Raw genomic sequence first — 16835 nt, forward strand, 5'->3', positions numbered from 1 at the left:
CAAAACAAAGCTTTTGGGATAGCAGTTAATCTAAGTTCAACCTGGTTTTGCTGTTGCTATTGAGAAGGACAAAAACTAGAAATAATGGGGGGAAATAATTTTTTTTTTTTAACGCAACAACCAATTTTTTAATAATTTTGTCCTTTTTTTGGTTTTTTTGTGTGTTTTTTCTCCAACTTCTTTTTATGTACAAGTGTCTACAAACTCAAATTTCTCAGAAGTAGCACTTGCTGGCTTGGCAAGCAAAGAGAACTTCAGCAACGTTAGCCTGCGGAGTGTTAATCTAACAGAGCAAAACTCTAACAACAGTGCTGTGCCATACAAGAAGCTAATGCTGCTGCAAATTAAAGGTATGCTGAAACTGCTTTTACTTTCCATATATAATAGGCTGATTGTAACATATGGGAGTTGCTACCACAGTTAGATGCTTAGCTTGCTCTAGGTCACCAGCTCAAAATTTATGTCCAAAACCTAAAAGAATAAGTGAGAACTGTGTGGCAAATGCAAAACCTTACAAATTGGTTTGCATTGTGGCCACTGTTGTGTGTTTTCTGAGGAGAAAACAAACTATTTCAGGAATTCTAGCTATCTCGGGTGGAAATTTTTGAACTGTCCCATTCATCTAGTGCTCAGTATAACTTGAAAGTGACATGACAGTGTTCTTGCTCCACTTCCCCTTACAATGCATAGTAATGTATCTGAATCTGCAAAATAATAGCTACTTTTTTGACAAAGTAAAGCTCTTAAAACTTTTACTGCCTACAGAAACTGTGTCATAGCTTCACTTAAGCAAATGTAGAGGATTCTGGAATTTGGCTGCTGTCTGCCATTTTACTTAAGTAATTTCTCTCCAGAAGGACAAAAAGTTGTTAAAGCAAGAACAGGAAATAATAGAAATATTAGTTGATCGGAGGCAACTTTTTTTTTTTTTGCTTTCTGTGAATAAACCCTTTTTCCACAGTAGTAGTCTTTCAATGCTTCTTTAACAGTCTGTTTCCATATATTTTGCTACATGTGCTGGGACTGTTTGTATTTCACTCAAAAGAAATTAGATCTTGGCATTTGATAGCGGTAGTCAAAGGAATATAATTAGCTTTGTTTTCTTTTTAGGAAGAAGACATGTTCAAACAAGATTAGTTGAACCAAGGGCCTCGTCACTGAACAGCGGAGACTGTTTCCTGTTGTTAACTCCACATTTTTGTTTCTTATGGGTAGGAGAGTTTGCAAATGTCATAGAAAAAGCAAAGGTTAGTACTAGTTGGGTTTTTTTATTATTTATTTTTAGAACTGTCGCAGCGTATGTCTCTTTGATGTAATTGAGCCTTGGTGCCAGTTGTCTCAAAAAGTGGCATGTAACTGATAGTCAGTGACAGGTAGATATGCAGAGTTCCTGTAAATATGTTTTAGCCTGTGCACTCAATGAAAGCTGACATACGAGTGTGTAGGTTGTGAAGCTGCAAGAGAAAAGAGGATATCCTCAGGAAACAGATTTGCACTCAAACAAAAAATAGTTTGAATTGCAGGATGTCCTTTTTATTCCCATGTTCATTAAGATCAAGTCTTGTTTTTAGACAAATGAAAGAATGAATGTATTTCTGTAACATTTTCTCTAGTGTCTGTTCATTTAGTGCAACAAATAATAATAATTTCTCTTGCTATTTGCTCTACTATATCCTATCTACTTTTGCCTACTCCCTGAACAAGATATGCACAAGTATTCCAAAGACTTAAGCAATTCTGTTCAGATAACTGTTAATCTTTTAGGCTTCAGAACTTGCAACTTTAATTCAGACAAAGAGGGAACTTGGCTGTAGAGCTTCTTATATACAGACTATAGAAGAAGGAATAAATACCCATACCCATGCAGCCAAAGACTTCTGGAAACTCCTTGGTGGACAGACAAGTTACCAGTGTAAGCATTCTTACAGTTATAGTATCTGATGTTTTATCACAGTAAAATAGTTGAGTCTGTTCTCTTTACTAAAGATAGCTGGATGTTAAAATTTTTTATTAATTTTGACAATCGTTTCCTAAAGCTGCTGGAAGTCCTGAAGAAGATGAAATGTATGAAGCTGCAATAATAGAAACAAATTGCATTTACCGCCTTGTAGAGGATAAGCTCATTCCTGAGGATGACTACTGGGGAAAGGTGCCAAAATGTACCCTGCTACAACCAAAAGAGGTATCGTGCCACTTATTGGTCCTGTTGTAAGTGCAGGAATGTACAGCTGATGATGACCTTCAGGAATCGCAAATGCTCATGGAGAGGCTCACTGAAAATTGGGTCCTCTCTGTTTCTGAAAAGCTTCTGAACACTTTGCTGTCTAGAGTGTGCTGCAGGTCTCAAGAAATTAGATCATGTTATCTTTAAAGTGAAATAGTATTTTAGGAAGTGTAAATCTTTTTGTCATCAGTAGCTCACTCCAAAGTCATGAAGTGCAAAACAGGTAGCACTTCAGAAAAAACAAAATAAAAACCTGTTTTCCCTTTCAAGCATTTTTATTTCTATCCTTAGCAGACTTTTCCCTTTCAAACAACCATTTCACCCATCTAAGTAGAAATAAGAGCAGATTTCCAAAATAAAGACATGATGCATTTTCTTGAAAGTATTCAAGTTGCTGCTTGTTTGCTGAGCCAGATACCCACGCTGTATGTTCTGACAGCCTTCCTGAGTTGCAGGACAAAGCATAGGTCTAAATGTCAGTGAAAGCTGCTGTAACTTGACGGCAATCAGTTATGCAACAGAATCAGGTTCTTGGTAGTAAGAGCTCTCTAATCTACTAGTTACCTAGATACCACCTAAAGATACACCTCATAGCACTCCCCATACCTGCTTCCAGTCACCCTCGACAATTAGACATCACAGTGCAGATCACTGCCCTGGCTTTACTTGCATTGCAGTGCTAGTTGTTAGTGTCACTGCAGAAACTCAGGTATTTGGAGGAGTTTGTGTTCAATGCACTGTCAGCTTGCAGCACTAGGAAACTGGAGGATCAGGGTATCACCTAACCTAATGGTAGTTGGGGTTTTTTTTGTTTTGATTTGGTTTTTAGGTGCTGGTGTTTGATTTTGGCAGTGAAGTATATGTATGGCATGGAAAGGAAGTTACTTTAGCACAAAGAAAAGTGGCATTCCAGCTGGCGAAACACTTGTGGAATGGCACCTTTGACTACTCCAACTGTGACATAAATCCTCTGGACCCAGGGGAATGCAATCCCCTCATACCCAGGTATCAAAACTCGAGTTTGGTCTCATTGCAGAAACCTAGTTTTCTTGCCCTTATTTCACAGAGTTTAATTTGATTTTATTTCTTTTTTTCCCTTGTACAGAAAGGGACAAGGACGCCCAGACTGGGCTGTGTTTGGCAGACTCACAGAACATAACGAGACCATACTGTTCAAAGAAAAATTTCTTGATTGGACAGAGCTGAAGAAACTCAATGAGAAGAATTCTAGTGAATCCCTTCACCAGAAGGTGCATATAATAAGCATGCTAGGTATTTCAAACTAGGTGACTTAGCTGGGATTGAAACCAGGGAAGCTTGTTCTCAAGGATCCAGAGCACTTTCTTTATCTTGCGGGCTTTGACCTAGGGGTCAGAACATCACCACCTTACAGTGAACCCCCAGAGTTGCTTTATATTAGTGCCGAGCAGCTCAATGAATACTGCCAAGGTGGCTTTGACAAGGCATCAAATGATGACAAGATATCAAAGTACAGAAATATGCGAGAGTCAAACTGTTTGAGTGGAATTGTGGGGTAAGAAGAAAAAAAGCTATGCTCAAAGAAATCTCTTCTGTGTTTTTTGACAGGAAGAATCCAGATCTGACTCTAAACCATATGATGTCATGCTAATGGTAGCTGTGCCCCAAACAACTGTAGGCACGGTCTTGGATGGAATGAATATTGGCCGGGGCTATGGACTTGTAGAAGGAGAAGATGGGAGGCAGTTTGAAATTATCACTGCATCTGTGGATGTCTGGCACATCCTGGAATTCGATTATAGTAGACTGCCTAAGCAAAGCATAGGGCAGTTCCATGAGGGAGACACATATGTGGTGAAGTGGAAGTACATGGTGAGCACTACAGGTTAGTGAACAATTCCATTTCATCCTGCTGAAACATGGAGAAGTGCAGCTAAAACTGCATAGTGGTACAGTTTTAGGGATAAGATCCAGACCTAGACTTCCTTGGATGTGAAACTGTTTTAAAGGTTAGAAATGCTAATTTAGCCTTCCTAGGCCATTAAGAAGTACAGCTTATTACTTTATTTTGTTTAAAAGAAAGCATTAAAAAAAAAAAAGCTGTAGTTATTTTTCATACATCAAATGTAATACTGTCCATCTCTCCTTTTACCCAATAGTGGTGGTGTACATGTTCACAGGACAGCTCATTAGGCCAGAATTGTGCCCACAGCTTAACACCAAAATAACTAGGCAGCTGGACTAACGACAGTGGCCTGAATGTCTTGCAAGGGGGGTAGGCTTAGCAACAACGAAAGACTTTGCTGGGTAATGGAGAACAGTAACAATGACAGGAAAAGCCCTTGCCAACTCATTGCTCTTGCTGTCCTTTTTGCTGTTCCTGGAAACCCTTTGCTATGGGTTTCAGTCTCAAGTGGAGAACTTTAGCAGTGTTCTGACAAGAGTCTAAAAGGTAAAATGTTGAGAATCAGTCAGCTCAGTGTGCTCAATGGAACTCTCCCTTTTGGCACTAAACTAAGAATAGGTGGCTTTCGCGACAAGTGAAATAAAAATAGTTGAAACATTATTGTTTCAAATAGGAAAATATTAAAATTGGTTGAAAGCAGTGGAACAGCTATACAGCTTCAGGCTTTTAGCCAAAAAATGTAGGTAGGTCTCATTCAGGATCGTTGAGTTCAGATACTGGTAAATCCAAGAAAAATACAAAAGCTTGTAAATCTTGGGAGAAATGGGTAACATTAATACTGAACTGTAAACAGACTCCTAATCCAAATGGATGAAAATATATTCCATCACTTCAAGACAGAATAAATTTTTATGCAGGAGGCAGTACTTTTATGGGCTGAATGCACAGATAAGAATGAAAACCATAAATTTTAGAAGTGAGTAGTGGTTTGCGTATTCTCATCTTGAAAAAAACAGCATGCTTTCTCCTAAGTATTTCAGTTGGATGCTGCTCAGCACTGCTGAAATCAAGGCAGAAGTTTTAATTTATTTTTTTTAAGAATCTGGTTTAAAGCTCTTGGGTATTTTTAAATCTTTGATTTAATTATATCTGTTTATTTAGTATTCCCTGGAAAGAGTAAAATAATCCATAACTGGTTGTATTGTCAACTTCACTTGCTGTAAACATTACTCGCTTATCACAACAACTAAATACCGATCCTCTCTAAAAAAAAACAAAAAAAAGGGTTGCTGCTAACCCACTTTCCAGACCAATATGAAATACTGAGTTAATTTAAATAAATAAATAAATCTTACCTAATCCTAACTTTTTTATGACTGCAAAATACTGCTTTGGTCTTCTTTTGTTCTGTAGTTTTCCTTTCTAATATCACTTTACCAAGAAAGACTTTTCTTTTATGCCTGTAGCTTTCTCAACTGTTGCTGTTTCCAGTATTGTTCCAGCCAGCTACTCTCCTGCTGCCAAAGAACAGTGTGTAATGTGGAAAATGAGCCATAACGCACTCTTCTGGTAACATGACTGGATGTACCATTTCACATGCAAATTGGCTCAAGTGATGTCAGTTATTTTTCTCCGGATAGTACCAGTTCTTTCTACATCTCTTTCTCTGGCCAACACAGGCATCTCTCTCTGTGGGCTTACATCCACCTGATGAGACAATGCCAACTTGGGGGACGTTACTGGCTTGGACACCTAATGTTCTTCCAGTTGGACATTTTATCTTTCCTGTTCTGGATGGGCTAGTGCTGAGCTGGCAGATGAGATTAAACCACGTGCTGTTTAAATCTATAGCCAGAGTACTTTTTTCAGCATGTGCTTTCTGTTTTGCAGTTGGAAGCAGGCAAAAAGGAGAGCAACAAGTAAGGGCTCTTGGAAAAGAGAAATGCGTGTATTTCTTTTGGCAAGGAAGGCACTCCACAGTGAGTGAGAAAGGGACATCGGCACTGATGACAGTGGAACTTGATGAAGAGAGAGGAGCACAGGTGAGCTTCCTGCAGACCTAGGTGGCAGTCCTGGTAAGACTTGCCTGCCCAAGTAGCCACCAATGGCAAATGCAAATTATCTTTTTTGCCTCCTCTCTTTCTGTAAACGTGTTCTTGACAGTACAGATTACTAGACCTCAAAATTGCTTTTGGCTTTATACCAACTTCCAGAGACAGATAAGCTCCTTTATGGATTGTCATTCCCAAACCCTGCTTCTAAAGATGAAATTTCTGAGAATGGCTGAAGAAGAATGTCTTCTCTCCTCTCCCTGCAGGAATAGGTGAAGCACAGTTAAATAAATTTGTGCCTTCACTTCAAGTACATGTTCAGATAACAGGACTGTCTTCCTAGTGCTGAGACCAGGAGAAGCACTTTCTGCCAGGCCAAGGCATGAAAATACATTGGAAATTTTCAATTTGTTTACTCTGTAATTACATATTAGATTGCCTTGTTTTGCAGAGATTCTATCAACTGCAGATTCAGCTAGTTTGAAGCTCAAACAGAGGACAGGCTAGCTTGCTTTGTCTTTAGCTGAAGTTGGGCTTTGTTGTGGCTTGACTGCTACCAGCATACAAGATGGGAGGCTTAAAGTTAGTTTCTGTACCTTGATAATGCTGTGATTAGTTTTTTAACAGCAGCGTAGAAGTGACCAGTAAGACAGGAGTTCATAGAGGAGATATGTAAATACACTTGATCCAGAGTGTGCGATTCTGTGCAACATACCTGATTTAGCAATTAGCTATATCAGTTTCATAATCACAATGCAATGTTTAATGAGCAAAGAACATGCATGTTGTAATATAAACCAGTTTTACAGCAAATTTTGAACCTACTTCAGTTCCTACATTATATCCATAATAGTTTCAAAGAATATAAGGCAGGATGGCCCAGTCCTGTAAAGAATTCAAATAATGGTTAAACTAATTTAAATTAGAGTTTATTTGGTATTCCTTATCCTCTAAAACTCTTGATTGTTGGATTCCAGCTAGAGGTTTCTTTTAATATGCAGGTCACATACGAAATCCATTGCATGCTGATATATATGGTAATTTAAACAATAGTCAGCAGTTGTAAGGTAGAATGAAAGCCATCTTCGTGGGTGGCCATAACTATACAATTTTTAATAATCCATAGAGATTAGTTTTCCTGAGTCTGTATACTTGCTTCATTTTTTTTTTAATGAAGAGTGGCGCTTTCAATTTCCAGGTACAAGTGCTTCAAGGGAAAGAACCGCCATGCTTCCTGCAGTGCTTCCAAGGAGGGATGATTGTGCATGCTGGCAGAAGGGAAGAGGAAGAAGAAAATGCACAAAGTAAATTACTGTTAAGAGCTTCTGCCCCCAAATCCTTTTGTATCTATTGTGAAGGGCTTTGAATTTAGTCTCAACTTACCATACTCTGTAGAAAAGGGAAATGAATGCCATGAAACCCATGAGACAGCTTTGCGATGCTTTGTTTCAAGTTAGTTTGTTTCTTCTTTGAGCATAGCATGGATTTTGTCACCCTAGAGCAAGCTGACTTTATTGTATTGATATGCATATAAATTGTTCTAGTTGTTTTTTAATTAAGCAAAGTGCTCATTTGCTTTAAAATATGTTCTTTTCTACACAGTCTGGGCAAAGGAGCATTTTTATGAGCAGTTCTCCTGCTCCAAGGAGAACTCTAAGGTTTTGTTACCCATTCGTTACTTTTTGCAACATATTCCTTGTATGCTGCAGTTGAGGTCAGAGAATTTCAATGCACGTGTAGCTTGGACTGTGCTCCAGTTTGCATCTGAATGTGATCTCCTGTGCCTAAGGTGCACAGGGGAAAAGAAGTTGAATAGAAGGACTACTGTATTTATTTCCCTTTTTTTCCTGTATGAAACAGAGCAGAAACTTGTCTCTCCTGCTCTGTTAAGCTCTTCAGCTCTTAATACTTGTACTTTTGTAGCAAGGTTTCAGAAGGTGTCTTTTCTGCAACAGGGTTTCTGGAGTAGTGTTAGCCAAACCTGATGCTTGGCTGGTTTATTCTGTGACAATATAGGCATGTGATATGTGAAATTCATCCAGTATGAGAACAGCTGTTCCAGAGCAGAGGTCTTGAATTTTCAACCCCATGTGACTGACTGTATAATACTGCTGCACTGTTCCTGTCTGCTCCAGGTGACTGGAGGCTATATTGTGTGCGAGGAGAAGTTCCCAATGAAGGAAACTTACTTGAAGTAGCATGTCACTGCAGCAGCCTGCGTTCCCGGACATCCATGATTGTCCTCAATATAAATAAAGCTCTCATCTACCTGTGGCATGGCTGCAAAGCACAATCTCACACCAAGGATGTAGGAAGAACAGCAGCCAATAAAATAAAGGAACAGTGAGTGTCTGATCTATATTTTGGACATGTTAAAATAGTCTGCCTCAAAGAAAAGTTGAAATAACTAAAGCTGTCCTCTGAGTACAACTGCAGCATGTGCACGCTTGGTAAGGAGGGGGAATGATGGGTAGTTGATTCGATGGAGTGGGGAAAACACATGTTCTGTAATCACTTTAAGGTCAAATGCACTTACTCTTCCTAATGTACTGATTACAGTTGCAAAACAAATGGTCTCCATTTGGAGGGAGATGCTCAATATCTGAATAGCAAACTAAATCCCAGTTGATAGGATTAGAATCAAGCCTTGTAAATAAGGAAGAGGAAATGTGTTTGGGAAAGCATTTGAGGAGGACAGCAGTAGTTACAAAAACAGGCAGTGAGAATCCCTACTGAGAGCTCATGCGAGCATCTCCTCCGCTCTAGGTATGTGATCAGAAATGGTATGAGAATGGTTGCTGAAATTCCGTATCTTGTTTATTGATAATTTTTGTCATTTTCAAAAAGCCTATGTTCACATGAAGTGTGCAACAAGCCTATAGGGTGCTTTTGGGTTCTAATAATGCAAGTGGCCAGCAGGTTTGTGTTAGCTGTGTTCGGGGCAGGAAAGCTCGGTTCACTCTTTTTCCTTCGTGTTTTGTAGATGTCCGCTGGAGGCAGGGCTGCACAGCAGCAGCAAGGTGACGATACATGAATGTGATGAAGGATCAGAGCCCTTGGGATTCTGGGACGCATTAGGAAGGAGAGATCGAAAGGCCTATGATTGCATGTTGCAAGGTAGACCTGCATTCCTGGATTTGGCACTCACATTTTACTTTACTGGTCTACGGTATTGTGAGATTTAATGTAAAGCTTTTGAAGAACATCTTGGTAGTTGAGATGATCGCTTCAGAGAGATGCTTCCAAAAAATCTACTGAGTTAAGTAATGCTGTTCTAGAAGGAAAGTGCTGGAAAACTAAGTGTTTCATTTTGTTCTCTCCCCCTTCTGCAGCCCCTCTGTATTCATGCAGCACGGAGCAATAGTTAACGCTGTTACCAACACGTTTTGCTTGTCTTCTGATGGGATTTAGGAGGCAGTTCTGCACACATTTTTTTCCAGTCTTTGCTTTGAAACTGCCAACAAAGGTAGCAGGGGGATTGATTTACCAAGTAGAAAATGTGTCAGTTAAAAAGTAAACTCTGAGATGAGCTTGCTTCACTTAAGCTTGCAAAACAGCCCGTTATGAAATGGCTGATAGTAAGTAGCCAGGATCAGATTCAAACTGATGGCAGCCAGCCTTATAGCTCAAGTTATTCACAGCTGTTGCTAGTCCCCTAAGACATCTGGTCATCTTTCTTTATTTTTCAAAAACCAGAGAATTTACAGTGACTCTAAAAGTTGATTTTTTTTTTTTATTTTTATTTTTTACATTCACCTCTGGTATTTTCTGTTGGAAATCTTCTTAATTTTTGTTCTTTAAAGATCCTGGAAAGTTTAATTTCACCCCCCGCCTGTTCAGCCTCAGTAGTTCCTCAGGAGAATTCTCAGCCACTGAGTACATTTACCCTTCAAGAGACCCTGCTGTCATCAATTCCATGCCATTCTTGCAAGAAGATCTTTACACTGCCCCACAGCCAGGTATATGCTTTAAAATACTTAAGTAACAAGAAAACAGATAACTGTATCCTGCATTGGGCAGTGATTCAGTAACTGTAATCACTTTTAACTTGCTTTATCACAGGAAAATGTGTGCATGTGATGCTTATACTGCATTAAACACTAACAGTAATTTTTTTTGTGGTAAAGATGCTGAGAACTAATCAAACATACATGTATCCCAAAAGCTTGCTATAAAAATACATTGTTTATATCAGAGAACCTGAGTTCAGCTGAGGTTCAGCTGGATGAATAACAAAAGGGATCGGTAAGCTTTGAAATGATCCTGTCCTGATGCTGACAAGCATGTAAGACTGGGGTTGTTTAGGGGATTCTGAGAACTAATAAGCAACTGATGATGGATTTGTTATGTTTTTGGCTGTGTAGCACTGTTCCTTGTTGACAATCACCATGAAGTGTACCTGTGGCAAGGCTGGTGGCCTGTGGAAAACAAAATTGCTGGATCAGCTCGAATCAGGTGGGCTACAGACAGGAAATGCGCCATGGAGACAGTGCTCCGGTACTGCAAAGGTAACAGATTGCTGTGCCTGGCTGTTCTGAGTGTGTCATGCCTTTCCATGCCTTGCTGTCCTGAGTTGAAAGGTACTCAGGTGCTCCCACAATGCTATTGATAAACATCAGCGTATTTGAAGATACATTCTCCACTCTTTCTTAGCAAACCATTTAGTAAATGGCATTGTTCCCAAATTGCGAAGATACTCTGCTGACTCAATTCTCAGAGGAAAGGCTTTATTCCTCTTCTGTGCCCCCGCTGTGGGGAAAATAGTTCAGACATCAGATCCCTAAAAGTGAATTCTGAGAACACAGCCTCTTAAACCTGAATGCTTTCTGTCTAGGTCCTCTTAGATTTCATAAGCTTCTGTGTATCAAAAGACTGAATGAAGATACTGTTTGCTGATGTAACTGGGTTTTGATTTAGTGGGGAAGGTGGAAAGACTTTGAAGATCGAGAACAAGTCTCACACGGAAACAGGCGGCCATTGGAAATGCTGGAGCACATTGCTGAGGCTCTGTACTCATTTTTAGAAAACAGTTATTACCAGTCAGTATGCAGTGATTCTAGCTGCAATTGATGATCATGTAAGAGCACACTGACCAGATTATTTTCTGTGCTAGTAGAGTTTCCTTGAGACACTGTAATGCTTTCTTCTCACTTCATCTAAGGTTGTGTGAGGCTGGGAACAGACCTTGCATCTTCTGATGAAGGATGAATAAAGAAAGGTGTGGGGTTACCATCCAGGAAAGAGGGCATAAGTAACAGCCATGTTCTGTTAGTTCAGAACAGTTTCCCACTGTGAATAAGTCACTACAGCTTAACTGATCCAACCTATGTCCTCTTGCAAGGAAAGCCTGATCACTTACAGATCTTGAGACCTCATGATGCCACTGATCTCTTCTGTAGCAAATAAACTTCACAACTTGTGACACAGCTGGTGGTAACTGTCATCTTCTCCCATAGATATTTGTGTATTTGAAGAGGGAAAGCGATACCCTTCTTGGATATTCCACCCTTATGAGGATAAGCCAGTCTTTCCTTCCCAATCTGCAGGTCGAATAGGAGTAGGCGCACGTGTTGTGATTCTACTCAGTTGTCTCATGTCACTGATGGGAGGTGGTAACACCTGGCAGGAGACAGCTGAAAACCAGTACTGGAGGCACAGAAACGTGACCTTCATCGGACTGCGGTGTTGCTCTGTCGTTCATCCTCTGGTGTCCCTGGCACTGCCCTGCCCTGCCCAATAGCAGCATTTGTTTAGGAATGGGGTGCTAAAGACAGGGCAGTAATTGGAAGAGTCTTGGGCAGCGACTGCTGAATTCCTAAAGAAAAGGCCAGTTACTTGTTCTCCACCACCCCCAGTTCTCCCAAGTCAGAAGGAGTGATAAGGTGCACTTCTTTGAAATCATTTCATACAGCGTGCTTCACAGCAGAAGTAAATGTCACCATAGAGGAACTGAGCCCCATGCAAAGAAGTGCCCAGAGTTGCTCAGCAGGCTAGCGAGAGAGCTACAAGTGAGATCCTGGTCTCAGTGTTGCTGATGCAGTGGTAATCCTCTGGTAATGGAAAATCATGTTTTCTGGACCCAGGAGAGATGGAATCAGATACACATGCTGAGGTTTGGATACTTTTCCAGATTTCTTGAACTTCATGAAGTTCAGTGATGGGAAAAGTGATTAATACCTTCTGCACTGGATTGAATTCGCTGCATCTGAGTTTGATGCACAGTGGAAAGCTCTTCGGTGACTCCTCAGGGGTCTGAACTTTAGCATATGTATCATAGGACAAGTTTTTTTGCTGGGTGCTCACTTCTTTACCTCTGGCCATGACTTTGCAGCAGTTGTGGCTTTATCATCTTTGCCATGGGGTAGTTCTCAAGAGCTTTGGGCTGTATGGTTGGATAGGTACAGAACAAGTTTTTTACTGTTAAAGACCAATTCTACTTGTACTATTTCTATGCCAAAGCTAATGTGAACTTCTTTAGCAGTTTCCTACCGTTCAAACTATGCTGTTCTGGTGGTCTGTCACTTTCATGATCTGGGATTCTGTCAACCCCTTCAAAAATTTATTGCATCAAGCTGTCAGGGCTGACTAGCTCTTATGTTTTGTTACTTACCAAGGTGGAGAAACTGTATTTCAGGAGATACCAATGCTGCTGCAATTATTTTGACTACCAGAATATAGTTGAGTGATCAGAAGCATTAGAACACTTTTCTCTTACTTATCTCTCTCTCCATGTCTTTCCTCATCTATGTCCTTCTCCCCATTTCCCACTCACCCCCCCCCCTTTTTTTTTTTTTTTCTTTTCCTGGCTTGCAGTGTTTAACTACATGATGGTATGAAAGAGATTAATTAGCAACTCTGGATATCCCTTGAATATACCTAGCAGTTCTCCTTGTGCATAAATCTTCTTTAACTCATCAAAATGTCTTGCAAGTTTTTCTGTGGTTTTATCTGCTAAATCAGCAGTCTGGAGAGCTGAGCTGCAGACCGCTAGGAGAGGGAAGAATCTGGTTTGCCCTTCAGTGATTTTTAGTGAGGAGATCAGCTTGTGCTGAGGGCAGAGTTCATGCAATGGAAATGTTTCTCCATTTACGTACAAATTCATCTCACCTATGCTGGAACATTAGCAAATGCCACTCTCCTTTTATTTCTTGGCTGAATTACTGAGAGCGGAGCAGTGCAACTAGAGCAGATTCACACATTTTTTAAATGCAGTGTTTTTAAGTGCTTGTTGAATTGTTCGTGGTAGAACAAGAAATAAACCACAGTGAAAATATGTGGAAGAGAAGGCTCTTATGTCCATGTCCTATATAGTGTGCACACATACGTTTTAAAGAGGCAGGACTGTCTTTGAAAATCATCAGTAATTACCATCCAGCTATTGCAATATCTCTGTTAACTTTCAGATCCCACTCCTTTGAATTTGTAATAACAAAATGATTGTGTTTGACCTCAGTATCCCAAGTTAAGAACAGTTTAAACATTCTCCCTTAAGCCTCCAAGCTTAAGCTTTATTTGCTGCTGGCAGGACACTTTGGCTGAGCATACCAGGTTTCATTTACGTGAATTTGGCTAATTTCAGACCATCACACTCTGCTTTACTCTATTCTAACTCTATTTTTGTAAGATAAGAAATACATTGGGTTAGGAAGTAACTGTGGGGAATTTTCAGCGTACATGGTTTGATCTTTGTTGTCAGATACAGTAAAAGGCAAATTTAAGAATACTGAAAAACATGTTAAAAGGTGCCATACTATATTAAAAAAAAAAAATCCTGGTGAAATTTATTCCTACTGCCTTAAATTACTTCAGCTTTTCAGGAAAGAATCAACTAAACATGCTTACGAGGTAGCTTTGGATAGTGGGTGACATTGCAAAATATGGTACCATTTGCAATTTCTCTCTTTTTTTTGTATTTTGACTGTTTTTAGGAAAAAATATAAAGAAGCCCCCAAAATCCTATCTAATTCATGCTGGCCTAGAGCCTCTGACCTTCACTAATATGTTCCCAAGTTGGGAACACAGGGAAGACATCGCAGAGATCACAGAAATGGTAAATCTTTTCATTGCCCAGACTGTTTTCTGTTGCTAGTAATTATGTCTTGTGTTGTCAGTAACATTTCTTGTTTGTGCCGTCATCCCCAAAATCCAGAGGATGAACTTGGAAAGTACAGTTCAGGAGTCTGCACAGGAAAAAAATAACATAGCTAAATTCCAACTGGAAGTGTGGATATTAGAGGCATTCCTGGTTGTTTTTTCATGTAACTTCTCACATTCTTTTTTTTGTTAAGAACAGGAGGAAAGTGTTATCTGAATCATCTCTTAGAAAGAGATGTGCTAGAGTTTAGCAGAACAACTGTTTTGATCATGTGAAACAGGCAGCAATGTGCAGTTCTGGTCTGTTCTCCGGGCTCAAAGTGCAGGGGAGCAAAATGCCCTGCAAAGGATCAGCTGGCTCCAAGAGCTTCAGCATTGACTTACCCACATGGGAAGCAGAGTCACAGCCAAATTACACGTGACTGCTTTAAAAGCCTTCAGTGAAGGGGCATCTCAAGGCAAATGACATTTTCTGTTTTCCAAGTCTTCTGCAGCCATCCTTAGTGGAAAATGCTGGCTTCATGACTAAACACAGAATTCAGCCTTAAATGGAGAGTACAGCATGTCCTTCTGCTAAGTGCAGACTTTTTTTAAGCTGTGAAATTGTTGTAGGGTAGGGCTGTTCACCTATGTACGGACCTGGATGTATAGCTTTGTGCTCTGTGGGCCAGGCAGTGCAGGTTGATCCCATGCCATCTGCAGACTGCAATGGGAACAGTTGGTGGTTTCAGCATTGTGATCCTGTTCTCCATTTTCCTTTTCTCCCTATAGGATGCTGATGTTTCTAATCAGATAATCCTTGTAGAGGATGTGCTGGCCAAGCTGTGTAAAACGGTGTATCCATTAGCAGATCTCTTAGCTAGGCCTCTACCTGAGGGAGTCGATCCACTGAAGCTTGAAATTTATCTTTCAGATGAGGACTTTGAGGTAAGGAGCGAATAGGTGCACTGTTACTCTGTGCATGTGTGTCAAACCATGCTGTGAAGTCATTTGACAGTTTTGCTACTTACGAGTGTTTTTACTAATGGCATATCCTCTCATTTTAAATGCAGGTTGCATTAGAGATGACAAGAGAAGAGTACAATGCACTGCCATCTTGGAAGCAGGTTAATCTAAAGAAGGCAAAAGGACTTTTCTAAGTTGCGTTTATTGGAGTGAGCACTAAAGGGATGTCTGTTTTCACTTTCTATGCCCTTTAGAAGAATTGTACCCCACATTTACAGAATAAATAGACATAATCTGAAGTTATTAGTGACTACCTGTCTGGAGGTGTGTAATATTATAAAAGGCCAAGAGAACTCTTTGGAAATGGAATTCAGTTTTGACTCTTAAAGGTAATGTGTTTTAAGCTCTGCTCTCCTATGCACTGAAACAGTAGTTTCTTGAGCTACTGCTGCAGGTGTCCTTTGGCTATATACAATACTTGCCATTTTTGTTTTTGAAGAAGTTCTCTTTGTAAAGTGTTATTTTGTTAGTTTGTGGATTACAAAGAATTTATATTTATATAAACACATAGAATGAGTATGTATTTAACAATGCAATATATATTCACTTTCAAGACTGTCATGTCAAAACTGCAGAAAAGTAGCTGGATGGCAGTTGCTTGTACTGAATTAGCTATACCACCAATATGTATCTTCTACGCGTTCTGAAAAGTTTCTCTTTGCAGTAGTTAATGAATTGTTCTCAGTGCTGCTTCAGGTGCTAAACCGAACAAAGCATTTGTATTTATAGCATGGATTTCTTGAGAAACTATGCGAATCGACCTTTATACTTTATTATCCAAAAATGTATAGTGCCTTGTTTTTTGTGTACAGTTTATATACAAAAAAAAAAAGATCGGTCTGCATTTTGAAGATGGCTTAGAATGGTCTCCTATGTTACTTTTATAATAGTAGAAATAAAAACATCTCAGTTTCTAATACTTGTTGTAAACATTAAACATGTCTTTTGTGATATAAGAACCAAAAGTAAAAGCTTCTGAATAAACTCTTAGCAATGCTCTGAGTTGTCATTATTTTGTACTGTAATCTGTACGAAGTGACTGAAACCTTCCATAACATGGTATTTTATCAAAACATTTTAACCTCAGATATCTGCAAGTGTTGTACAGTTAAAATTTGAGAAGCAGATAATGTAGAAAAGAATCAGTATATGTGCAACACTTTAATGTTGAACATTGGAACAGTCATGCAACTCCTGTATCCTTTGGGTTTTCCTGTTTTATACATGCAACCAAAATTTTTATGCTGGTTTTCAAACTTTGAAAAAATCTTTTCAACCTTTGTGCAATTGGGAGTAAAACTTGAACTGAAAATGAGTATGGCATTGTGTCCGTTCTTTCAGTAAGCACCAGAGTCAAAATCGTTTTCATTCAGCTAATTAGGACATTGAATAGAGCAATAGAGTAAAAATATGCTATTGTTTGAAATGTTTTTCAGGCATTTGGCATTTCTGTTAACAACTTGTGTGGTTGTCCTCTGATAGCCTAGTGGATTTCACATTTTTGTTCCTGCTAGCATAAGCTTCCTTTTCCTTCTGCCCTGCAGCCATTCAGAGCTCCTCCTGCCTTGGTAAAAAG

The 16835-nt window shown here is 39.5% G+C and overlaps 1 protein-coding gene across 24 annotated transcripts in view; it reads left to right on the top strand.

Moving 5' to 3' along the window:
* The window catches only part of SVIL (supervillin), a 142881-nt gene extending 126620 nt beyond the window's left edge, over positions 1–16261 (top strand). For all 24 annotated transcript variants that reach the window (XM_069777980.1, XM_069777986.1, XM_069777915.1 and 21 more), the window contains 16 exons: positions 195–350; positions 1111–1247; positions 1765–1912; positions 2037–2182; positions 3054–3229; positions 3330–3474; positions 3812–4088; positions 6000–6151; positions 7359–7464; positions 8296–8503; positions 9144–9277; positions 9964–10119; positions 10525–10668; positions 14089–14210; positions 15026–15181; positions 15307–16261. In XM_069777980.1, the coding sequence (XP_069634081.1) occupies positions 195–350; positions 1111–1247; positions 1765–1912; positions 2037–2182; positions 3054–3229; positions 3330–3474; positions 3812–4088; positions 6000–6151; positions 7359–7464; positions 8296–8503; positions 9144–9277; positions 9964–10119; positions 10525–10668; positions 14089–14210; positions 15026–15181; positions 15307–15393 (2450 nt within the window). In that variant the 3' untranslated portion in view covers positions 15394–16261. The remainder of the gene's footprint in view (positions 1–194; positions 351–1110; positions 1248–1764; positions 1913–2036; positions 2183–3053; positions 3230–3329; positions 3475–3811; positions 4089–5999; positions 6152–7358; positions 7465–8295; positions 8504–9143; positions 9278–9963; positions 10120–10524; positions 10669–14088; positions 14211–15025; positions 15182–15306) is intronic.
* The last annotated feature ends 574 nt before the right edge of the window (positions 16262–16835 follow it).

The sequence above is a fragment of the Haliaeetus albicilla genome, chromosome 2, assembly GCF_947461875.1.
Source record: "Haliaeetus albicilla chromosome 2, bHalAlb1.1, whole genome shotgun sequence".
NCBI classification, from domain to species: Eukaryota; Metazoa; Chordata; class Aves; order Accipitriformes; family Accipitridae; genus Haliaeetus; species Haliaeetus albicilla.